The sequence below is a fragment of the Cicer arietinum genome, chromosome 1 (assembly GCF_000331145.2).
Source record: "Cicer arietinum cultivar CDC Frontier isolate Library 1 chromosome 1, Cicar.CDCFrontier_v2.0, whole genome shotgun sequence".
NCBI lineage: Eukaryota > Viridiplantae > Streptophyta > Magnoliopsida > Fabales > Fabaceae > Cicer > Cicer arietinum.
The window spans coordinates 49,300,115-49,327,099 of record NC_021160.2 but is presented as its reverse complement, the minus strand read 5'-3'; the positions used below and the strand labels follow the sequence as shown (position 1 = coordinate 49,327,099).

At 28.8% G+C, this 26,985-nt stretch overlaps 2 protein-coding genes across 5 annotated transcripts; both read left to right on the top strand.

Annotated features, from left to right (window-relative positions):
- Positions 1 to 10,634: 10,634 nt before the first annotated feature.
- LOC101513311 (putative cyclin-D6-1) lies at positions 10,635 to 13,706 on the top strand. Its single transcript, XM_004487291.4, has 6 exons — positions 10,635 to 10,967; positions 11,198 to 11,278; positions 11,472 to 11,567; positions 11,650 to 11,866; positions 11,973 to 12,103; positions 12,916 to 13,706. The coding sequence occupies exons 1-6, from the start codon at positions 10,791 to 10,793 to the stop codon at positions 13,123 to 13,125; spliced, it is 912 nt and encodes a 303-aa protein (XP_004487348.1). The 5' UTR covers positions 10,635 to 10,790; the 3' UTR covers positions 13,126 to 13,706.
- An 8,138-nt stretch (positions 13,707 to 21,844) lies between these two features.
- LOC101513634 (G-type lectin S-receptor-like serine/threonine-protein kinase At2g19130) lies at positions 21,845 to 26,072 on the top strand. 4 transcript variants are annotated; one of them, XR_012162290.1, is made up of 4 exons: positions 21,845 to 24,408; positions 24,947 to 24,970; positions 25,542 to 25,635; positions 25,755 to 26,072. XR_012162290.1 is itself a non-coding variant. In XM_012716534.3 (1 exon), exon 1 carries the CDS (start codon positions 21,973 to 21,975, stop codon positions 24,346 to 24,348), a length of 2,376 nt encoding a protein of 791 aa, XP_012571988.3. In that variant the 5' UTR covers positions 21,845 to 21,972; the 3' UTR covers positions 24,349 to 24,673. The 4 variants fall into 4 exon arrangements, 1 of the variants encoding a protein (XP_012571988.3); XR_012162289.1 differs by lacking the exon at positions 24,947 to 24,970; XR_012162288.1 differs by having other exon boundaries at positions 24,947 to 25,635.
- The last annotated feature ends 913 nt before the right edge of the window (positions 26,073 to 26,985 follow it).

Genomic DNA, 26,985 nt, shown 5'->3' with positions numbered 1-26,985 from the left:
GAACATAACTGAAATAAAAAAAATAAAATAAAAAAGACCCTTTTTGTCACAAAACTCAAAAGCATCTAACTTAAGCATAGCTTTAAAAAAAAATTAATCTTTGTATTTTTTTTTATTGATACCTGAGAAGGGGTTGCAGGGGATAGAGTGGTGGATGACATGGTTGAAGCTGTTGAGGACAAAAAAATTGTTGGTTTGAGATTGAAAGGAAAATGTAATGTAATAATATTAAGATGATGTTGGGTTTAAAATCTTAAATGACAACCACAACTGTCGATATGATAGTTAAATGGATAAGGTGCTAAGGCCATGTAGGTGCCACATAGCCACATATTTTTCATCCAACAAGAACCAGCAACTTCAACTTGAGGTTCTTTTTGGTCGAAAATATTGAGATTATTTTGGTTTTTCTATTACTTTTTCTACAATGTGGGCTTTACTATTTTGGGCTTCCTTTTTGGGCCACTTGTTTTTGGAACATACGAGGTATTGGTTTGGGCTTTAAGAAACACTCACTCAAATTACGTTACATAGTTGATGAGGCTGGTCTCTAAAAATTTACATATACCTATGCATATTTGAGTTTATAAGGATGCACCCATGACTTTGATAAACTATATATAAATATCTAGAATTAATGTTTGTATTTTATCGCCTATTTGGGAATGGGCATTGTCAACAAAAACTCAAATTTCACATTTCTAGAGAGAAAGTTTGAAAAAAGTATATAATAATTATTGGGTATCCTTAACTAATTAGATTCTGATTAATATACGATAGTATTAGAGCTAATCATATATTTATTGAGTCACTTATTCGAAATCTAATAGTATTAGATGTAAGACATGTATTCAGAAAAACCAAACTCCCACAATGATAAAAAATAATAATCATAAATAAATAAATAGGTCAATAAATAGCATCATTCATTTTATTAGATTAATGTTGTGGGATTGAGTCTATTGACCAATGGTGTCTTATTTATCATAGATTGTTTGACTTTGAACACACAATGATATTTTTACAATTAAAATTAATTTATATGGAATACGTATTTTGTACAATCAAAATTAATTTATATATGGAATACAGGGAATACTTCAACTATTTATACATATATGTTTTAACTTTTTCAAGAAGCACAGCTTATGAAACCAGAGGAGCAGTCGACCAAGGTGTATTGCCTTTGGATCTAATAATATGTATTTGATGAAGAAATTAAGTTGAAAATTTTATTTGGTAGAGAAAAACAACTTTTCTATTTGTGTGTCTCATTTTGGTGGAAGCACTTAAGTTCTATTGTTCTGATATTTTCTCATTATCTAATATTCAATTAATGTTATCATAAAACAAAATTTCATAAGAAATATTTTAATAAACCATGAATTAATTAAAATGACAAGTCTTAATTTTTTTTTACTTTACGCGTTATTCACTTTAATCACTTTAGATTAGGGGTGGACATCGGGCGGGTATGGGTGGGTTCGGGCCTAAAATGTAAAACCGGCCCAATCCATGGGTTTGATGTTTTGGCCCAATTTCGTCTATATTTTAAATTGGGTACGTCGGGTTCGGGTAGATCGGGTGTCGGTTATGTATGAGCGGATAAAAATGGGTTGGATTTTATTGGACTTTTTTTGCTTTTTTTTCATTCTAAATTATTCAGTTTTTTTTTTGCTTTTATTTAAGAAAAAAAATCTGCTCTTTTATAATTTATTGGTCCAATCTGCTACCTAACTTATTTTTAATTGGGCTGAGTTGTTGGACTTGGTTCTGTTGTTGGGTGCTTTTAAAAAACATTTGCCTTGTGGCTGGGTTTTTTTAATAAATTGGCCTTTTTTTTTTTTGGCAAGTGACTTTTTGTGTATTTTAAATTTATATATTAATATATAATATAAAATTAATAATATTAATATATAATATAAAAATAATAATATAAATCGGTCGGGTTCTGGTATCGGCGGATCCAAATTACTCAAATGTGATAATCGAAATGTTTTATATCCCACCATCAAAAACCAAATATGCAAAAATAAAATAAAGCCCGATGTCCACCACCCCTAGCCGGAAGAACATTAAAACGAAATAACAATAAAAACAAATAACAATAAAAACAAATAACAATAAAAACAAATAACAATAAAAACAAATAACAATAAAAACAAATAACAATAAAAACAAATAACAATAAAAACAAATAACAATAAAAACAAATAACAATAAAAACAAATAACAATAAAAACAAATAACAATAAAAACAAATAACAATAAAAACAAATAACAATAAAAAACTTTCATACTCTTGACTTTTGAGTTTAATTTGATAAATTACCCAATTAATCATTTTGAAGTCACATCATTTTTTTTAATTTTGTCTTATAAAACTCAGTACATATAAATCAATTATCCTTACTCATTAAACCATGTACAAATGAAGAGAGAAAAATAGTTGTTTGGACTAAGTTAAAAGATTTAAACATAAATCACTAATTTAAACTCAATTTGTTAACAAAACTAATTTTCAAACTAAAGATCATTTAACACTTTAGATCATTTAACATTTTCAAACTAAAGATCATTCAAGGCCGGAAGAACATTCAAAGGAAATAACAATAAAAAGAAATAACAATAAAAGGATATAACAGTATTTAATGACCCTGAGATTGCACCGGAAGAATATGGGTTCTCATTTTCGGCGACATTGTTCCAGCAGTTTCCGAGAAAGCTTGTTACCCGGTTGAAGCAGTTTTTGAAAAAGCTTGTTACCGGGGTGAAGATGAAATTAAGTCTTGTGTCGTTCTCGAATAGAGTGGTAATGTTATGCAAAACCTCCAAAGTTTGGCATAGTAAATAACAATGATACCAAAAGGGGGAAACCACGTGAAATGCCAATCCAGAGACTACAGCGTTAAATAACATTGCAGAATGCATCCATTAAATTTCTCCATGGACAGAGTACCCATCATCATGATGAAAGACCAGGTAAGGACTTTGAAAATCACATTCAAAAACGCTTTGTTATGCTCGAAGAGGTTTGGGTTTGAAAAGACCATAACAAGAAAGGAACCCATAATGTAATAAAAACTTGTGCTTAGTAAAATGAACTTTTGAAAGCGCTCACTATCCTGGTCGTTGGGAGGCATGGTGTGAATAGAAGATGATTGTGAGTGACAATGAAAACAGTGACAGAGACGGACAGCTATTTAAGATATTCTTTGCAGAATTTTATCCGTTACCAAAATTTTTTGGTACGATTTGTAGAATGGATACGCCAAAACGAAAACGTTTGGTACTAATGGATACGCCAAAACGAAAACGTTTGGTACTATTGGAGAATGGATATAAAGGACAAAAAATTCTGATAGTGAGTAAATTTAGATGATTCAAAATCAAATAATTGTATGTTTTTATTTTTGGTGATTAATTATTGTATGTGTTTTAGTTTGTCCAAGTAGCTAGGTAAAGGCTCACTTCCTTGTCTAGTAGACCTATTGCAAACATTATAAGCATAGAATGATGATGTTATATGCATGGGAGGTATGGCGTGCCACATGCATTCATCAAATCATCATGCGTTTCTCCACCTTTGTCTGCCTCTCTCTGGTTGTACCCTGTTTTTTTTTATTCTTTGCTAATTTTTTATAACAATTGTCTTAAGATATTAATGGTTTGAAGTATGCAACTTTTTTGTTTGTTCATTAACTTTCTGCAATCTCCAAAATTTATAAATGCGTATACCTATGATTGTAAAATATTACAGATTTGAAGTATGTGAAACAACATCACAATTATAATTTAAAATGCATCAAGTGTATTATTTTGTTGTTACCTATAATATAAAAAGTTCTCAACGTAATTATAACCGTAACCAGCAATACCACAATTTAAAACAATGTTTGTGATGATATACTTAATTTAAAGAAGGTGAAAAAAAGGGAAAGAACCAAAAAGAAAGAAATAGTCTTCAAATAAAAGAGAAACAAAATAATGGGTCTCTCTTTATGCTTTCTCTTGAATCAAGGCACGCAGTGAAACAGAATCTGTTATTTTCTTCAAAGAAGTTTACACCTAACTAGGAAAGCAAAAGGACAATTAGCTCAACTTTGTACTATAAATAAAAAAAGCTTCTTCCAAAGAGAGAGTAGTAGGCTTGAAGCATCCCCAAATAAATAGAACGTTCTTCAAAGTTGTTTCGATGTGATGAAACATATGAAAAGACATTTTAAATTGCACAATGTTCCACATGAAGAGTCGTCTTCCTCACAACAAAATGATTATATATATATATATATATATATATATATATAATATATATTAAATTTAATCTAAATTTTAAGATGATATTAAAATTTATTTAAATTTCAAATTAAGTCACCTATTATCATGTGATAGAATGGAGGTGTAATGAATGTTTTTTATGTTTGACTTCCAATATAGTGGACAGATGAAAAAGAATACATGAAGATGAATTGTCAAAAGGAAAGTGTGACACCGATAGGCTAGAAACAAGTTGTAAATATTTATCAAACTAGAAAAAAGTTTGTATATTATTAAATTCTTTTTTTATCAAAATAATATTTAATTAATTTAAATTGATTTAATATATTGAAAATAATATAAATTCAATATCATTACAATCCAAAGAATGATCCTGCAAACAAAATCATAACACATAAATTAATAGTATAAAATAGTAAAATAAATCATAAATTAATAGTATAAAATAGTAAGATTTATTTATTTGATGCTTAAAGAAGAAAGAAAAGATGAGTAGTAAAGAGAATATGACGACTAAAGAATTTTTTTTCTTACAAATATTTTAATTAATTAAAAATAAATAAAAATTAATTATGTTGATGTATTATTAATGTCATAAATATATAATAAAATATAATGTATTAAAAGTAATGCAATTAATATTTATTAGATAATACAAATTAAAAAATGTATCAAAAATTAAAAAGATAATTCATTTTGTAATAATTTTTTTATAAATTAATTATTTATTGTGGGACAGAAAGAATATTACTTTATTGTTTTAGATATTTAATATCTTAGAAAACAATATTATATTCACACAAAAAGAATTTTTTTTTACCGTAAACAATTTCATTCAATTGCTAAATTATAAAGATCATGATGACAAATAAGTTGTGCAAAGATGGTAGTGGCATTCTCCATCTACACTATATATAGAGTCAATTCTAATAAGTCTCCCAGAACAACAAGAGAGGAGAGATGAGATCTTTACTCTTTTATAATCAAGGTTCATTTGTTTAACTTATTGAAAGTTGAAACACAATTGGAATACTTGTGATCTCAAATTTGTTCAAATAAGTCTCTAATTCGAGGGCCAATTGATAAGTGGATAGGATTATCTAGAGATTGGTTTCAGCCCTAAACTTTTTTGCTGGTCACATTATAGTACTCTTGTTTCACTTTGACTTAAATCGAGTGAGACAAGATCCAAAGTCTCCCTGCAACCTTTTCTCGCATATCTTAATATATGACACATGTCCCACAGACAACATAATTGAAAATTAACTTCAATCAATATTATGTTCTTTTGACCAATATATTTGGTTTGGATTCCCATTCTAATTTAATTTTCCGATGGTAGAGATGTGTCGAAATTGTGTGTTGTATATTTGTAATATTAATATTATTATTAATATTATTATTGATGTTGTCCCTCTCACAGTCGCAGAGATAAAATAAAAGGAACTGGCTGCCTCCATGTGAGTTTCAGGCCCCAAAGTGACACGACACGAAATTTTGAATGAATATCGATATCTAAAGTTGGTGCAATTGATTGGAGAAACATAATAATAAGTGATTCTGTATTAACACAATAGTGTGACTATATGATCTTTTTTGCGCTCCAGATTCAGAGTGTGGGACTTGATGTTTGTTTTCCCTAGTAACATAATAGTGACTATACAACGTATGTATCATAAATGTACTTCCTAAGCTCTTCTTTTTTCAAAACTAAGTCACAACGCACTCTCCTCTTAAATCGGAATCAACAACTAAATCAATACCGGTTACAACAATATTTAAGACAACAAGAGACAAACCCACTTAATTAATTATTTGTCTGGACAAGGGTATTAGTCTTGAAACTTATTGACTTAAACACTCATTGTTGAAATTTAGAGTTTTTCTTCTTGAAAGACCAAATTATTCTAATCCTTCCAAATAGCTGAAATGGAAACCTCTTGCACTCTTCAATGTAGGAAAAATAAAAAAAATAATTTCACATTAAATTAGTTTTTTTAAAACAAAATTTCATTGAATTTTCTAATTGTAATGAAAAGTTGATAGCAACATTTTCTAAAACTCTCCTTCATATAATTTTATTTCATGAGAATAAAATGATTTATTGAAAAATGAAATATAAATTAATTAAAAGATGTTTTAAGAATGATGATAATATATATTTCCAAAATGATTAAAGATTTGTTTATATTTATAAATATTAAATTTGAGTTTTTTTATTGTATCAACAACAATTGAGTTTTTTTTTTTTTTTTTTTTATCAATATAAGTTTTTTACTTTTACTTTTAAACACGAGGGAGCACACAGTTAACATAAATTTTAGGTAAGTAATTTGGGCTTAATTTGTGAGTGATTTCTTTTATTAGTAACATTTATTAATGGAAGTACAAAAGTATTTCAAACCCATATAACACTCAAAATTATACAACTCAACATAGCAAAAGATATTTATTTATTCATATTCTATGAAAGATTGCATAACCCTACCAAATTATGTAATCGTAAATTGGATACAATAGCATAACAAGATGTATCTACTATCTAGTAACCTCTAAAATAAACAAAAACTCCTACAACCGATAACTCATGGGACTCAAATAAGCTTCCCTCGCCCATGATTTGCATGAGTAGGCAGTAGGCACCAAGCACACTTACACACCAACACGTGAGTAGGCAGTGGTTCTCACAATTACACATACCAAATTAATTTTAACAGTGTAATTTTTTTTCTACTTACACTCACTCATATTTTATTTGGAGAAATATTTTAGAAATTAACTTAGGATAGAAAAACGACATTTATCTATAAAACTTAATTCAATTGACAAATGCCAAAATTATTAATCTGTATACTATATCCTGAGTACGAATCAGAGACTTCAAAATTGTATATAAGTTTCTTTACTATTTCATTTAAAGACAAAAATAAAGTAACACTTAAAAACGAATAGATGATGTGATTAAATATTTATGTAAAAAAATTTATAACATGAATGCATAGAAATTAATGTCATGTACTAAATTTTAAAATTAATGTCATGTACTAAATTTAAGGACTAAATAGTTAAGTTGATATTGAAAATTGTAAGAGTCGCTCAAATTAATTCATTAATTTTGTAAACTAACAAATACATGTTTAAAATTGTAATATGTCGCTCGAAATAATTTTTCAGTAAATTTTTATTAAAAACTATAATGTGATATATTAAATGAATATGTTGTTTTCTAGGTTGATCAAATATTGTGATCACATATATAGACTAATTTAATAATTTACTTATCCACAATTACAACAATTGATAAAATTATCTTTGAGATGAGCAAATTTCATAAACAAATTAGTCTATACATGATGAACCAACATTTATGTGAAATTGGCGTAAAAAAATCTACATATTCAATAAATACACCACATCATATCAAACTAATTTAATTAATATTTTATCATTTCATAAATATATTTCAATTTATAAAATTCAAAAACTAATTTAATGAATAAATCCAATATATCCATTTATCTATTGCGCGTATGCTAGAATTTGGTTCTAATGCATGACACCAATTAGTGCATAAAGAGAGATGTACGTCGTGTCTATTGGACAAGTAGGCTAAGACTCTTGTATGATGGTCCCATGTTTCGTGTTTGGGTAAAAATAGGGTTTGTAATTTAAAGTTTGAACAGCTGGAAGGAAAGTATCACGCTTCTGTAACAGTTGCACTTATTCAAGATTTATTATTATGGTAATTATGGTAATCTACTCGACTATTTAATGACTATTTAATAGTGTGGGTACATATATGCCTATTACGAACCTAGGATAAACATGATATCTTTAAATTCTTACCCATTTTCTTAATTTTATTTTTGATACGTTTGTGGTTCAAACTTCAACCACATGCTCAAATTTGAAAGAAAAATAAAGTTCTTTAAAAAGAGATGATATATAAATTAATTATATAAATTAGATTTTAAATTCTAATTCAGATAAAATATTATATTTAATAATATCAACATTCATCGGTTAAACTAAAATTTAAAAATAAATTTAAATTTTTTATCTCTCTTTTTATTATAAAATTAGTTATGCAAATTAAAAATTATATATTTATCGAATAAGAGGAAAGTGACTGGATTATAAGATTTTAAAACAAATTTGAAAAGTAACATAATTTTTATATACATCTCAATCACATTCTAATTATTTTTAAAAATATTTTATAACATTTAATTTCAAAAAGAAAAATAAATTTTATTCTCTTTTTTCCTTCGGAAACCCCAGTGAAACAAAGTCTAAGAAACTTCAATTATTATTCAATTTTCCTTTTTAAAATTTACCTTTTATTAGTATTATTTGTAGTATGTATACTTATGGCTTGGCTTGTAGTTATCTATTGATTCAAAAGCTGTACACTCCGATTATTATTTTTTAGTGTGTGGACTTGTGGTAATTTGCAATTACTAATTAACGTGATTTATCTTAACAAGTTGATGCAGATAATTTTTTATTTTTTTTTATTTTTTTATAATTTGGTATTCAAAATTGTTAAAATTATAAAACAGATTTCTTGGTTTTGATACTATAAACAACTTCTATCCAACAAAAATACTGATTAGCCATGTGCTAGCTAGTATTTAAACTTTAGAATGAGATGAGTGAAAAAAAAACACAATTCTAATAAAAAAATTAGACACTCTTATATTTAACTTAGAGCATCTTACTTGAGTAAAAAAACACTTAGAGATATTATATATGCAATGTTTTAATATTTTTAATAAAAATGTGGTGTCAAAATTACTTTTTTTGAATTTATTTTGTCTTTTCTTAATATATCTTGTGCTGTGAATTTAACCTTATAACATATGTTTACCTCTTAAAAAAAATACTTGTATGAATACTGCTATTTAAATGTGAAGATCCTTTAATATTTTAAACTCTCTCATGATTCAATAATGATCTAGGTTTGATTAAAAGTGATCAGTTCATTGTATCAAAAAGTCTTCTTGATAATACAGTGGTCATACAACGTGTCTTGTTGATGTTGTAAGTTAATGGAGGTACAAGTTTTGAGGACGATAAACAGTTCCATTTGTGATAGAGAAATCCCAAATTAATGAATTATCTCACATTTAAGGGAGGAATTATTGGTAACTCGTGTGTGAAATTACCTATATAGGTGTTGAACATCATACACAACTCATATACCCAGAACATTAAACTTTTTTGTGAAAGTTTATAGTCAAAATCACTTGTACTATTATGATAATCTCCTAGTGTTTTAGGCTTCTTCATGACCTAAAAGTTATTAGTCTATATTGCAACACCCTATATCCCAAAATAAAATATATACTAATTTAGACTATTTTTTTGTAAGAGTTTCAAATGGTATAGGCTCTAATACCATCTTAGAATTTAGGTTGAGCCCTTCACAATCCCACAAAATCAAGTAGTAAGGTGATGATTATCCAACACTTATAAAATCGAGTTATCTGACATTCTCTCATCTAATGTGAGACTTTTAACTCGAATGGCTCGATAGCGGTGACCTGATAAAAGGTGGTTCAATTGATCTTGGATAGCTTCTGATACTATTTTAAAATTTAGGTTGGATCTTTCACAACCCTCACAAAACCGGCTTGTAGGACGAGTAGTACCCATCACTTACAAATATTTGTCAGATCTTCTCTCATCTAATGTGAGACTTTTAAAATGATGAGATTTGATTTAATTTGATCTTATTCTTGGTTTGATTTTGTGAATGGACATTAACCATGAAGAGAAAAACATGATCTTCGATTAAAAAATTATAGCATTGAAGACGTAGAATTTTATGGGTTTGAGGAGAAAAAAGATGATGATTGAAGAACTATAATATACTTATAGAATTTAACAGACATGTGCATTTTTTTTCCCCGAAAAAAAAATTTACAACAATACAAATAAAATATAACACAAAGGATAATATTTCAAACAAAATAAAACATAAAAAATCTCACCCTGAAAAAAAAAAATTTAAAATATCTATGCGGATTTTGACATAATCTAAACACGAGTGTAATTATTTTATCTAATTTTTTATGATGTTGAGATAAATAAATAGAAATTAACTTTTGATTCGAAACTAAAAATAAAAGTGCCCTCGAAAACAGAGGTTAGCCTTTCCTTATTAAAAGTCGTCCACCATAGCATAAGTAACACCCTATCATCTCATGCAATGCAACAATGAGCCCAACTACTTCCTATTTCCCCTACTTTTATTCACCAATAAGAAACAACAACAACTGAGAAAGCAAAGAGAGAGAGATTGTGTTTCGCACCAAAAACACATATATGAGTAGTAGCTACCAACTAGTAACAAAGCTAAAACAACTCAAGCATACTTTCATCTGAGAAAAAGCTGAAAACTCTTATTGTTTTTGTTTCTCTCTCTCTCTCTCTCTCTTCTCACTTTAACAATGCTTATTGTTTTTGTTTCTCACTATCACTAACAACATCTCCACAAAGACTCATCCATGGAGTTTGACCTTGAAAACCCTCTAGAAAATTTCCATGACCTTCCTTCTCATGGTGTTTCTTCTTTCTTCCTCATTGAATCTGACCACATCCCACCCCAAAATTACTTTCAAATTCTCAAATCTAACGATTTCGATATCTCACTTAGAAGTGATATCATCTCTTTAATCTCACATGTAATTAACCACTATTCTAACATTTAATTTAGTGCATCTTTAGATTGACTATGACTTTGACACAATCACTGTCACCTTGATTTTATTAAAATTTTGTAATACAATTTTTGTCAAAATCACAATCTCATGTGGTCACCATAGTTATGTCATAATCACAGTCAATTCAAATATACAGTTATATAATATATATATTTAAAACATTTCTTAATGTGGATTAATTTGCTGTGTAGTTGTCCTGCACCTTCGATCCATTTGTGACTTACCTAGCTATCAACTATTTGGATCGCTTCCTCGCTAACCAAGGGATATTGGTAAGAAAATCAAATATTATACTCAATCATGTTAAACAATATAATGAGACTTATTTTATCTTATAAAAAAATATTATTTAACTATATTCATAAAATACTATTACCTAAGAATATAATTAAAAAAAAAATTGAATATTTTCAATTAGATTAAGCTCCATTGAGATCTAACTTAAATTGGGTATTCATGGAATAGCATCCAAAACCATGGGCCAACAAACTTCTTGCAGTAACTTGCTTCTCTCTAGCAGTAAAAATGTTGAAAACAGAGTACTCTGCCACTGATGTTCAGGTAAAAAAAACTTTACCTTATAGGTAAAATTCTTGAAATTTTTAACCAAAGTTTTTTTATAAAAATTTGGTATTATTGATAGGCTCTTCTAAATAATGGTGATGGTGGTTTCATTTTTGAGACACAAACAATAAAAAGAATGGAAGCAGTTGTGTTAGGAGCACTACAATGGAGAATGCGTTCAATCACACCTTTCTCTTTCATTCCTTACTTCACCAATTTATTCAACCTTGATGATCAATCATTGAGAAAGGTTCTGAAAGATCGAGCATCTGAAATTATTTTTAAGTCACAAAATGGTATAGATTAATTATTCCAAAGTTGAATTATATAAAATGAATGAATTAATGTGATTGCTTATATACAATTATAGTTTGACATTTATGGTTATGTTATTTTTTTCAGATATAAAAGTTTTGGAATTCAAGCCATCTATTGTTGCTGCTTCATCTCTTCTTTATGCTTCACATGAGTTGTTTCCTTTTCAATATCCATGCTTCTTGGGAACAATATCCGATTGTTCATATGTAAATAAAGTACATATTCTTTCATTATTTTCTTTTATATTTTGTTTTCACAATACTTGATGAATTATCTTGATCAAAATGGGTGGTGGAAAATAAGTGTTTTTTCCTCTTTTTTTTATTCCAATTTTTTTATATAGTAATAGACAAATTTCAACCTTAAACTTAGACTCTCTCTTACCAATCTTTAATGTTTTGTTAAATCTGTCTGTTAGTGTTAAATGTTTATCAAACATAATATCAAAGACTAATGAGACTTAAATGTTTGTCGAACATAATATCAAAGACTAATGAGACGGAATTTTTCAAAATATTAAAAAAAAAAGCGTATTATATACATTTATTTGAAAATTATTATTAGAGAAATTCTACTATTCAATGTAAAAAAACAATATGACGGTCTAGTTTTTTTTTATAACAATAGAAAAAGTTTGAATTTTAGAAAATTTTGAAATAAAAAACTAAGAATAGACTATAATAACACTAACTATTTTTTTCATTGCCATTTGAAATAACTTTTTAATATTTTTATTTAAATTACTTTAATTATTGTAAGTAAACACTTAAAAATTATGAAGAAATAATAATTATTAAAAAATAAATAGATTAATTATTTGTATTTAACATCTTAAATAATATTTACTTAAATTTTCAGAGAAAAAAAGAATAATATTTCACTAATTAACACAATAGACAAAAAAATTGAGCTGTTCATTATTTTTTGTACTTGACTGTATAAAGCACCCTTATTTGACTATTTTTTATATAATTACTATTCTATTATTATATGGATATTAACAGAGGGTACGATCCTTTTACTGCAGGAAAGTGTTATGCAGTGCTATAATGTAATACAAGATATAGCTAAGGAGGAGTACGAATCTATGTTTAATGTGAATTCAAGTTCAGGCACACCAGTTAATGTGTTAGATGAACATTTTCTAAGCTTGGAAAGTGAATTAACAAACGGCACCAATGTTGCTTCTACTACTATGATACAACAAGAGAAGCATTTCAAGAGATGGAAAATTTAAATCACCAAATATGGTAGCATTGTCCTATTTTCTCAATTTCATCAATGCTCAATAACCAAAATAGAAAGAAGATACATTTAATGTATGTTTTGTTCGGAGTTTGACTGATAAAATTACGGCAAACCACTGTAATTTTACAAAAACTATCTAATATAGTTTTTGCAAAATCACGTTAAATTACTGTGATTTTATTAATTTAACTTTAAAACTAAACATGCGATTAATCTTTCTAATCCATCCAAGAGAAATTAATGTTATTGTTATGATAAAAAAATATTAAGGTGAAAAAATGAGGATAAAATAATAGGAAGAGATAGATATGGAATGGGAATGAAAGTGAGAAAAAAAAGGAATTCGATCCATAGTTAGTGGACAAAATCAATGTAACGTGATCCTCGTACGGTTTTCATTAAATTTGGTGATTGAGAAAAGGAACGTGGAAGAAAAGATTGGAATTAATTTTTCTTTTTCCTATGTCATATGTTTGAGCAAAACAAAGAGACAAAACGTAACTTTGAATTGTATGGTTGGATTTGTATATGTATGTTTTGTAATGAAGTGAGGTTCTGTCTCTTAGCTTATGTCAAAGGAATAATAATATAGTACTAATACACTAATAGTGAAGTGACAATTTTTTTATCTGATACAAGAAATGATAAATATCACTAAAAATTAATATGCATCTCTAAAGTTTTAGATTTAAACTCAAAATATAATGTTCAATTTAATAATATTGACATTTATCAATTGAACTATAATTTAATTATAGTTAATCAACAAATTTTATTGACGTAAAATAAATAGTGCAACAATGTTTATTGTAAAATAAAGTAGTACTTTTATAAATTGACATTATACCCTACATAGTATAATCTTCTCTCATTGCCTGTTTTTGTAGCTAGAGATGGGAATGCATACATGTCTCCGAGATTCGTTATAGATGTGTTGGAAAAAAATCGCTATTATTAACTATGCATTTTTTTATAAGCAAACTATAGGCATCTAAGAAGAGTGTCTCCAATATATGTGTCTTTTTATTTTCTTTTCTTCTTTTATCTTTTTGTGAAGTTGTTTAATTTTCGTGAGTCATTGGTCACTATAATTTGTTCGCGTTTAATTTGTTAAATAAGGAGAAACAATTATATTTTAGTGCAAATTTAAATTAACATATGTGACAAGGAAAATATTAATATCTCACAAGTTAACTCGTTAGATCTTTGATACTTATTATATTTGCCAAATTGTTCTCTCTCTTTAGAAAAGTATCATATGATTACTAAAAATAAAACTCCTTAAATTTTATATGGAGTTTAACTCATCTTTATAAAACTGATTTGTATAGTGAGAGATGCAATTTTTTTTATAAATTAATATAAAATTTTATCTCTTATTTATATAAGATTTGAATTTTTCTCAATAAAAACTTTGAGATATATAACATTATTGTGTTAATTTTAATCTAAATATGCACTAAAATATAATGTATCTTTAATAAAATTATGTACTCTCTTTGTGATACATTATATTTATTTAAGTGTTAATTTATCAATACTTTAAAATATGTGAAGCTTTGAAAAGTCCCAACGACTCAAATTTCTTTATCTAAGATATTTGGTTGGACCAAATTTGAGGTCTCTGTTCTTGTACCTAAAGAGTTGATTGCAACTTCACAAGAGGGAATTGGGACCACAATGGATTGGTTCATTTAAGATAACGAAAAATGCCCTTTTTCTAAAGTTTTGTTCTTACTCTTTGTTTTTGTTTCTCTTTCTCTTTTAGTCTCGTACATTTCGTGTGTACTATAATGGCAACATTGAATGCCATTAATAATTCAGTTACATTACATAGAAGCATTTTCAATTCAATTTGTTAGCAGTTAACTAAAGCAAGTGTGATTAAGTAATAAAATATCTTACCTGCTAGTTCATTCATTAGGTCTTCTACTATAAAAAAAAATTGGATCATGTAGTGCTTTATTTTTTTACTTTGGAATATTGGGTTGTCATATTCTTTATATGAAAGCACGGTTTGTTGAAATTCTTGTTTGACTCGAGATAGTAAGTGTTTAGATGTAGCATGTGATAGGGAATTGATTAACTTTTTCACCATTAGCTTTAGTGAATAGTCAAGAGTTTGGTACATAATTGGATTTGTTATATGCACCCTTTATCTCAAAAGCTAAGGTTTGGTAGTTTCAATTACCCTCACAAGGCCATAACATCTAGATATCTCTTAATTAACTCATTTACTATGAATATAAAAATTTTGGTTTTGGGTTTGTTGATTCATTCTCTAGTTTAAATTTGATGAAGTGGTCCATTTTTACCTTAGTGTAAAGGTAGTACACTAATAATTAATAAATGACAGTATAATTATTTTACATTGTCAATATATTATACAATAATAAAATCAATTTTTTTTATAAATAATATGACTGCAATCTAAGTAGAACATTATAATTTACGTCACTGCAACCACAATCACAATCATGGCTACAATCATAAATGAGGATGTATCAACTATGATTGATCACTATTCTTATAATATTGATGATCGTTATGCAATTGCAATTTAAAATCTTGATTGTACTAGATTTAAATTTCAATGTGAGATCTTATAATTTAACTAGATCCTACAAAATGGCATGATTGTCCCCCACTTATAACAACTATGTAAGTGATTTCTGAACATAAGATATAGAAACAAGTGTCTCATCCTTGCTCCGAAGTCCAAAGAGATTTATAAAATTTTACATACAAATATAAATAACCATAAACAATATAGGGTAATTGATGTGAAGACAAACATATTTTGTTCAATAAACTATGTATCATAAATAAATTACTATGGTTTCTTAGAGTTGACTGAACATTATTATTACTATTATACATGTGTTTTAGTTTAAAATTTATGATATGATATATATAGGTAGAAATAGGCTACAGTGTCTGTGAGTGTCTATTGTATGATCTACTTAGTCTAATTTAGTATGTTCTATTTAGTAAAAAGGTTTATGTTTTTGTTAAATTTTATTAATTTAAATAAATCAAACTCAGACATATAGTCTATTAGACCGGACTATATATATATTATTAATATTATTATTTGTTAGTAATTTAGTATTTTTTGAGTAAAAAAAAATATAATTTTATTAGTTCTTTGTGTTTATTATTTTATTAATTTTCTTTATATATATAAAGGTTTAGTTTAGCCTATTTAAAAAATATAAAATATATTATTTCAATGCTTTAATATAAAACATGTTTTAAATAGATTTTCAGGTCACGTTAGACTTTGAAAAAATGTCAGATTAGGCTGGGAAAAAAAACTATGATATGTCTACAGCTTAAAAAATTAATTTTAGACTTTTAAAATATGACCTGACGTATCTCTACCCCTATTCGTAAGTAATAAATAAGATAGAATAAACCATTAGTTTAGTAGTTAAATTATCATTATCCCGTCCCTAAACCATTAAAGAATAATAAATAGTTTTTAAACTACTATTAATTCTACAAATTAATTAGTACCTCAATTATTTTATAAATATGAGAGAGAATGCTAATTCAAAATAGTTTATGCATAGTTTATTAACTATTTGTTATTTATATAATTCATGGAATAAATAGGAGAGAGAATATTAGTTTAATTTAGAGACCAAATTGAAGTTTTTTTTAATAAGGTATGATCAGATACCACATGCATATGAGAAATATGATTATGCATAATAATAATAATAATAATAACATTTATAAAAACTTCCCTACAAAAATAATATTCATAAAAACTAATTATATTTATAAGTTTATAACTATATGATGATAAATCCCGACTTTAAGGTAGCTTTCGTCCACAAACAAACAAATTAAGTGACACATACTCTTTCTTAGATTATCTCTACTGCACACTAGTTCTCATTATTTTTATGAGATTCTATTGTATCATAAATTTGATTAATGAAGAAATAAACAAAACTTATTCTCCTAAAAAAATCGTAATTTATAAAAAGTCTTATCCAATATGCACTATGCATTTTTGTGACGTGATTAATGAAAATGAAATGTGACGCAGGAAGCGTTTTGGCTACAAGATTGTTAGTTGAGGTGTCTTGCTAGGGCCACATGCAGCTTATGCAGGAGCTATTAAAGTTGTGGAACCCAAGTCCTAACCAAAGTCACATGAACATCGAGCAAGAATATAAAAGAGTTGCCCCTTGTCAATTCATTGTTACTACCTCTCGAACTAAATATTGGTCGATCAATTCACATGAATTAAATACATCGATAGTATCGTTAAATTTATGAATAATAATTGATATTATTATTATTATTATTATTTTTTTGTCTAGATAAAATAGTAAAAAGACTCGCACAAAACTGCGAGATATTGAATTCGAAACATAATATATAGTTTAATAATATTTTAGATTTTATATATTAATTGATATTATTTTTGTAATTTTATCATTTAAGAAATATAGTTAGTTTATATTTCTATTATAATATTTAATTTTAATCTTGGTTGTAAAAAAAGAAGTATAATAATTAGAGATATGTTGCTAAAAATTAATATTCTAATGAAATAAAATTTTATTTTCAGATTTAACATGACATTTTAGAATATAATTTCATACAATATTATATTTTTATTTTATTTTGTAATAATACTTATAGATATATGGTTAAATTATAAACAAAATTAACAAACTTATGATTTAATAGAGAGTTTCAGTAACAATAATAGTAATAACAAAAATAAGAAAAGAATTCCTATCAAGATCTTTTATCTTATTTATTTATAATATTCTAGTCTTTTTTTTTCTTTTTCATTTATATCGTTTATCTTTTACAAAGTGCACAAGATATTTTTTTTCTTTCTTTCTTTCTATTTTTCTCTTAAAAAAACGTTGACGTGTCTGTAACACATGTATTTTAAACATTCAAATATGTTCATCCCTCTCCCTTTATAGCAAAACTCAACTAAAATTAGAGTAGAACATGAATCCCACCTTCGTGACCAATTGTTATTCTTCCTTCCAAAATTGTGGCAAGATGACCACAATCTTGTCAATCATGCTAGTTATGGGGTTGAATAACTCAACTTGTTTGAATTAAGGGTTAAGGAGTTAAACGACTAGAGTTCAAACCCTGATAAAAGAATGGGGTGGAAATTGGCCGATCCAAAAGAATAAAAACCATGCAAATCATGGGTCCATTCACGACACTAGCTTGCACAATCAAATTCTTGTTCTCATGGAACATTGACATATTTAACAAAGCAGTGGCAATAGCCTTGTCAAACATGTTCAGTTTGGGGATTTTTAGGTTTCAGTGATGAAGATATTGATTGTTAGAAGTGAGTGTTGTTTTTTTGTTTATGGTAAAGTAAATTATTTCATTCAATAAAAAATACTCAAGAGGATTACAACCTTATTAAAACAAAGATGTTTATATAAATTTCACCCACTTAACATAAAACTCTAAAATTTATCACCGGATTGAAAGACAAATTACACATTGAGGGGTTGCAGAAGTTGGTGTCAAAACCAACTACATTGGCCACAAGGCTTCCAAGGGTGTTCATGATCGAGATTCACTATGGTGATGAGAATTAGAGCATTCTTCTTGGTGGAGGGAAAATGAGGCAACAAAAGTGAAGTAGTAATGTCAATCACAAAAAAATGAGGGTTTGAATTGTAACCCTTTAATTTTTTTTATTCTTGTGCTTAATTTAAATTAATTCAAGATCAATCTTGATTGAAATATAATGCCTAGAATGTTATGGGTTAGTTAGAAGTTATTAAAACAAATTAGTTTATAGTTGAGTCTAATATGTGTGGGCAAATAATTAAAGATAAGAGATAGAAATATCACACACGCAAAATATATTAGTTCACCTAACTCGGACTAGTCGAATTCTCGTAATCGTGAGATTTTCACTATATGCTGCAAAATCAGAATGTTCTCCTTCACACATTTTTTCTTGATCACACCTTGATCAATTATAATTTTTACCTTTCAACCTAGACAAGATTTTTATAGTCACCTTTTAATCTAGAAATGATTTTTACAAACACATTCAATCTAACATAAAAGATAGATTTGAGTTACAAATAATGTGTATGAGAAAAGTGTTTCGAATAAATAAAGACAAACCCAGTAAATAATGATCCATAGATATAGTGAAGAGTGATGGAGTTTGCTTGAAGAGTTTTTGACTTGTTCTTACTTGAACAAGTGTTAGTAAATTTGTAAATTGAACTCTTGTATTCATCTTCCAATTGATCTTCAATATATAGATGATAAAGGTCTGGACTAAAAGGTGAGTATTATTTTGAGTAGTCTTGACATGTGTTTATCTTAAGGTCTAGACTAGAGGGAATGATTCGTTTTACTAATGTCCTTGAAACAAATTAACTAGAATGATCTTGAAAAATCCATAATGACCCTTTGATAAACCATAATGATATTTTAATAAACTAAAATAATCTTTTGATAAATCAGAATGATCTTTTTGATAAACTTGAATGATCTTGATAAACTAGAATGATCTTTTGATAAACAAGAATGATCATTTGATAAACCATAATGATCTTTAAATAAACCAGAATGATCTTTTATAAACCAGAATATTCTTCTTATAAACTAGAATGATCTTTGATAAACCAGAATGATCTTTTATAAATCATAATGTTCTTCTGATTAATTTGTCATCAATCTACATGTTTGTTTTTGCAAGTATGCCTTCAAGTATTGACTTTTAATTGCTCATTAAATGTTGAGCATAACATGTGTGAAATGTCAACTAATTTACTACATTTTGCTCTTGTAAAAAGATTCATTAACCAGAACATTATGGTGAATATTCTTCCATCATTCTTTTAACAAATGATTTAATAAATGACTCAATCTTGAAATGATTTATTCTTCAAAGTTGATTCTTGTCATTTTTCTGAACTGATATGACTATTTATAAATGCAATGATCTTGTTCATCATGAGAACATTATTTCATTACAATTGAGAATGTACTTATGCACTTGTTGATTGTTTCTTGTTTGCTCACTTATGTAATTCACATTCCTTAAATAAAATTCAAATGCAATCATAAGTAGATCACCATTCATAAAACTTAATAATTTATTTAATAAGATTTGTTGTCAATGAAACATCTATCAAAACAGTTTTTACCTTAACAAAAAGTCTTACCCTCGTGATCTTTTGACCTTGCAATGGAGACTTCAATAAAGGACACTCCAATGAGTGAGAGGTTGTGACAATTAGGAGCGAAACCATGACATAATGGTGCACGACCATGACATCGGCATGGGGAGGATGCCATGGTTGTGGCTAGGCAAAGAGATCTCAGATGAGGAGACAAGTCATCCTTGAGGTAAAAACAATGGTTATTGAAGACAAATCAAAGCTCTTATGATGATTATGACCATGGAGCACGAGGAACCCAAAAGGCCATAAATGTTGTTGGTGGAGGAGTTATGGAACAATAGGTGGGTGGAGCAGTGAGGTGTGGGAGTGGTGATAATGCAGCAGTTCTATAATCTCGAAGGTTAGGAGGAGATGGGTAACACAAGACAAACCGGGAGAGAAAACCTCAATAAGGGAGTGCCAAGAGATTTATATAATTGGAGGGAAATGGCCTACTAGGTCAGGGCAGTCCGCGGAGGAAAAAGGGAAAAGGTAGCTCATCGCCTCTCCCTAAAATTAGGATTCACAACATTTTGAATTGGGTGTTGTTGAAAGGTTGAATAGCGGATTGAATCTTTAATTTTTTTTTTTCTTTCTAGGTTGATGATAAAGTGGAAGATATATGAAGATGGCTACAATTTTTTATTTTTTATTTCTTAAAAAAACTAATTGGAAAAAAATATAATTGAAAAAATAATTAAGTTGTTGACATGTTAAAGACACCAACATTGTTAAATGAAAAATGAAAAGAAATAAAAAAATTACAACTTTATTTGTGTTTTAAATGCTAATGAACATAATCGAGGAAAAATAAAAAATAAAAGAAAAATAAAAAAGATAAAGGACATTTGAAAGGTGTTTGTCTAATAAATATTAGGGTAAAATAAGTTTTCATGTCTATAAAATTTAAAATTTTGTTTAAAAGCTATGTAAAAATGTTACATTTGTTAGTTTCTATAATATTATCTTGCAAGTAGTTTTAGTCTATGTTAAAACGTGTCGCTTAGATAATTCGGTTGGTGAGTTAAGTTATGTAACATCAAAAGAGTTATAAGAATGAGACGTTGAACTCAAACCCAAGAAAACTAACATAACTATTAATTTACTAACATTTAATTATAAACAATATCTGTTAAAATAAATCATGTTTAATTAACCTTTTACTTTTAAATTTTTGAATGAATTTTTATAGATATGTCTAAAATATTATAAAAATATCCTCTAGAAAAATTTAAAAGTTTTTAATTTGACATGAATTAAATATAAATCTTTTAAGCATCATAAACTCAAAATAAAAGTAATGAAAATATAAACATATAAATTGAATTTTTGTGAAGAAACTTTTTATAATTTTTTAAATATTTTTGAAAAAAAAAATCATTAAATATATACGTTGTTTTCTAAGAGGGACTAGAAATGTTTTCTAATAATTTTGTACTTTGACTTTCTCTATTTTTTTCTTAAAAAGAGTATGAGTATAACTAGCCTATTCACAACTCGCGACATAAGGACAGTAGGACTAGGACACAATATTTATGCGAAAAGTTTGACTCTTTTTCCATCCATCATTTTTTTGACTGTTACACTGCAATTAAATTTTCTATAGCCTCTACATTGAGGTTGCCCATTGAAGACAGAGAGCCATGTTCAATACAAGGAAGTCACGGTTCTGGCTTTCTCTTCTCAACCTCATCTTCTCTTTACACTCCTATCCTTCCCTTGCAGCTCTAACTACCATCTCTGCAAACCAATCTCTCTCTGGTGATCAAACTCTAGTCTCTGAAGGGGGAATCTTTGAATTGGGTTTCTTCAAGACCGGTAATTCCTCTAATTATTACATAGGCATATGGTACAAAAAAATCACCCAGCAAACAATTGTTTGGGTAGCCAACAGAGACAACCCTGTCTCAGATAAAAACACTGCAATGTTAAAAATATCAGCTGGTAATTTAGTTCTATTAAATAAGTCTTCAAAACAAGTTTGGTCAACAAACGTGAGTTCTCCTAAGTCAGGTTCTGTGGTAGCTATGCTCTTAGAATCTGGAAATTTTGTTTTAGGAACTAAGCCTGATGATGATGCATTAGATCTTCTATGGCAGAGTTTTGATCACCAAACAGATACTTTTCTTCCAGGTGGAAAAATTAAGCTGGACATGAAAACAAATCAGCCTCAATATCTTACTTCATGGAAGAATAAGGAAGATCCTTCAACGGGTCTTTTCTCTTTGGAACTAGACCCAAAAGGATCAACTTCATATCTTATTCTTTGGAACAAGTCTGAACAGTATTGGACAAGTGGACCTTGGAATGGACATATTTTTACTCTTGTTCCCGAGATGAGGTTAAATTACATCTACAATTTTTCATTTGTGTCAAACGAAAATGAGAGCTATTTCACTTACTCCTTGTATAACCCTTCCATTATATCTCGGCTTGTGATAGATGTGTCGGGGCAGATTAAGCAATTATCATGGTTGGAAAGTGCCCAAGAGTGGAACTTGTTTTGGTCGCAGCCAAGAAGACAGTGTGAGGTTTATTCTTTCTGCGGTGCATTTGGGAGCTGCTTTGAAAACTTCAATCCTTATTGTAGTTGTTTGAGAGGCTTTGAGCCAAAGTCAGTCTCTGAATGGAATCTGGGGGATTTCTCAGGTGGGTGTATCAGGAAAGAAAGTTTGCAATGTGAGGGTTCCAGTCCCTCTAATAGGGGTAAGGACATGTTTCTTGCAATCCCCAATATGGCGTTATCTAAACATGCAGAATTTGTGGGTTTGGGAAATGCAGCTGAATGTGAATTAACCTGCTTGGAAAACTGCTCCTGCACAGCTTATGCATATAATAGTAATGGATGTTCAATTTGGATTGGAGACCTCATTAATATGCAACAATTGTCTTCTGATGATAGTAGTGGACAAACTTTGTACCTCAAACTTGCAGCATCAGAGATTCGTGATACTAGTAAACACCATAATGGGGTGGTGATCATGATTGGTGGTGTTGTGGGCGCAGTTGTTGGCATAGGGATACTCTTGGCGCTTCTATGGTTTGTCATGCTTAGACGAAGAAAGAGAATGCTTGTAATGGGAAGGCTCTTGGAGGGTTTTATGGTGGAATTTGGGTACAGGGATTTGCAAAACGCGACTAATAATTTCTCTGAGAAATTGGGAGGAGGAGGTTTTGGTTCTGTTTTCAAAGGAGCGTTAACTGATTCAAGTATGGTGGCAGTGAAGAAGTTGGAGGGTGTTAGCCAAGGAGAGAGGCAGTTCAGAACAAAAGTGAGTACAGTAGGGACAATGAAACATGTTAATCTTGTTCGCCTCCGTGGATTCTGCTCAGAAGGTACCAAAAGGTTACTGGTTTATGATTACATGCCAAATCGTTCCTTGGATTTCCATTTGTTCCAGAACAATAATTCTGAGGTGTTGGATTGGAAAATGAGATACCAAATTGCTCTCGGAATTGCAAGGGGTCTTACTTACCTTCACGAGAAATGCGAAGACTGTATCATACACTGTGATATAAAGCCAGAAAACATTCTCCTGGATGCTGATTTTTGTCCAAAAGTTGCCGACGTTGGCCTAGCTATGCTAATTGGACGGGGTTTTAGCAGGATCCGTACAACAATGAGAGGAACAAAAGGTTATCTTGCCCCAGAGTGGTTATCTAGGGTTGCTATCACATCCAAAGCTGACGTTTACAGCTATGGAATGATGCTTTTTGAGGTTGTATCTGGTAGGAGGAACTTTGGTCCATCTGCAGATGGCCAAGTTACTTTCTTTCCTACCGTGGCTGCAAAAGTAGTTATTGAAGGTGGTAGTGTACTTACACTTCTGGACCCTAGGTTAGAGGGAAATGCTGACGTTGAGGAGATTACTGAAATGATAAAAGTTGCTTCTTGGTGTGTCCAAGATGATGAAACTCAGAGGCCAACCATGCGTCAGGCAGTTCAAATTCTTGAGGGGATCTTGGATGTGAATTTGCCACCAATTCCAACATTCCATCAAGTGTTTGTAGATAACTAAGAGAAATCGTTTTTTCTACACTGATCCTAGCTCCACCCAAGTTCACAGGTAAAGTACAAGGTATGGTCTCAACAACTTCTCAGGCCAAAAGCAATATCTCATCAGCTAGCTTTAAGTCTTCGGTAGAATATTAGGATGGCTAAGTGTCTCTCTTGATATTTGTTACTGATAGAAAAAATATACCGCCTTTTATTTTATTGTGATGTATGGTGTGAATAAATAAGCTTCTCTTTCCAAGTGGGTGTTACTATATTCAATCAAAAACTGTTATCTTATAACTTTGTTGTACTCATTAATATTATATAGAGGGGTGGTTTGTCGGTAATTTGACTTGTCTAAAGTGATAGAGTTCTTTAATTACAATAAACTTTCTACAATTACATTTCGTCATAAACAATAGTAACACAACGAGCAAACACTAGATGCTGAAAATAAAATTGGCAGTGACTAATTAAAGATCAGAGAAGAGAAGATTGTTGAGCCTAAAAAGAAATTACATCAGTCATATTAGTGTAGTAATTCAATGAGCTAATGATATTTCCTTTAAAACGAAATTACAACTGCTAACCATTTTACTCAACATCATCATCATCTGCAGACAATGAGTTCAAGGTGATGCAAGGTATGGTCCCTTCCAGCTAGTGCAAGATGAGAGTGGTGTTTTCCCAAGTTCAGTTCCATACTTAGCTATCATGAAAAAATTGACACAAGTTCTTTTACTATATATTAATCTATTATTATAGCATTTATAGAACAAACTGAATATGTCACCAACTATTTCTTTTCAAGCCAACAGTACTACTACAACAATCCAATATTTGTTTGTGAAATTTTCACTCATGAAATTTCCACATCTAAATTTCATCTCATAATCTATTGTGGGCCACCAAAATACAATCTTAGTTAAATTTTCACATATGCAATTTCCACACCTAAATTTCATGTATCAACCTTGGTAAGGGAATTTGTGTTATATCTAGGACAGCAGCCAATAATCCCTCCCTATATAAACTAGATCATTCACCTGAAATTAATTTTCATAAAATCTTCATTTCTATATTCTTTCAAACTCAATGTAGCAAATTGCACCAATTTTAAATTATAAATACATAGTTTAGATAAGATATGATAACAAACATTTAACGGGCATAGAGAATGTGAACATAACTTGATTAGGACATTACAACAAACAGTTTGCAGGCAAATGAAGCATAAATTAAAAACTTCGATTCAACTTATCTGTGATGAGAAAGAGCACAAGCACGATGAACATTGATACTTCACCATGTGAGTAAAGCTTTTCATCCGTGGACTTTCTTAACCTGCTAGCTACAGAAGCATTTAACAAAGAGAAATAGGAACATGAAAATGATCAAATTGAAGAGAAATTAGTTTGTTTGTTGCAGATGAAGAAAAACAGAGAGAATAAGGAATGTGGAAAGGGAAGAGATCGGCGCAGCAAGTGAGATATGAAAATGGAAGATGAAGCGGAAGAGAAGAGAGCTCACCACTGGGAATTGGTTAGGCGAGCGTTTCAAGCGAAAGGCACGATGCTAAGCTGCCACGTTGGCTACTTGATTTAACAGAAAACGGTCATATGCGATGTGAATTTGTCTCAGTAATTCCGCGGGTACTATCCCATTAGGGCGTGGGAAACAAAAATGATATTTAAATGCCTCTGATTTTTTTAATTATGGAATTCAAAGCTTTATTTTTTTGGGTAACATCATATCATTATTTTTTCTTTTTCTTCTCTCAAATGATCGATTAGATATTTGAATATCCACCAATTATTTTTCGAAGGGAAATAGTTGTAATTAGAGCTGTTCATGGTTGGTTTTTTTAAAAAACCAAACCATATCCATTTTAAAACCAATATATGGATTTAGATTTATAACCAAATCCATTATTTGGTTTAAAATCGGTTATAAAACCAATTGTAAAATTGGTTATGGTTAAATAACCGGTTTATAATTAAGCAACCAGTTTTGAAAATTTTAATTTTAAAATCGATTTTTTTTCAAAATCGATTAAAATTTGATTATTTTTTAAAAAAATATTTATTCATAGTTTAAAAATCGGTTATTTAAAAAAATCGATTTTTTTGATAAATTTTTTTAAAAAAATTCTCACCAAATTTTTCGAGAAAAAATTTGATTTTAAATTTTTTTGAGAAAAAAAAAAGTTATTTTTATTTATTTTTTCCGGTATTTTTTCGAAAACAAAAATTTCAAATTTTTTTCAAGACATAAAATCTCAAAATTAACAAAATATTGGTAGTGGATAAAAACCGGTTAAAAACCAAATCCAAATATAAAACATAAGTGGTTATCTAACCGATTTTAAATAAACCGGATTATAACCATATGATTTTAACCGGATATTTAAAATGGATTTGGATCCGGTTTTGGATTTGGGCCTCATAACCGGATTTTTTGCACAGCCCTAGTTGTAATTAGGTGTCCGAGATCAGTCTTGGAGATTGTTTTCTTGAACAATTTATATATATATATATATATATATATATATATATATATATATATATATATATTATATAAAGACGTTTATGGTCAAATGATAAATTGAAAAGTTTTTATATGATTTTTTTTCAACTAATAAATTAATAATTGTTTTGTA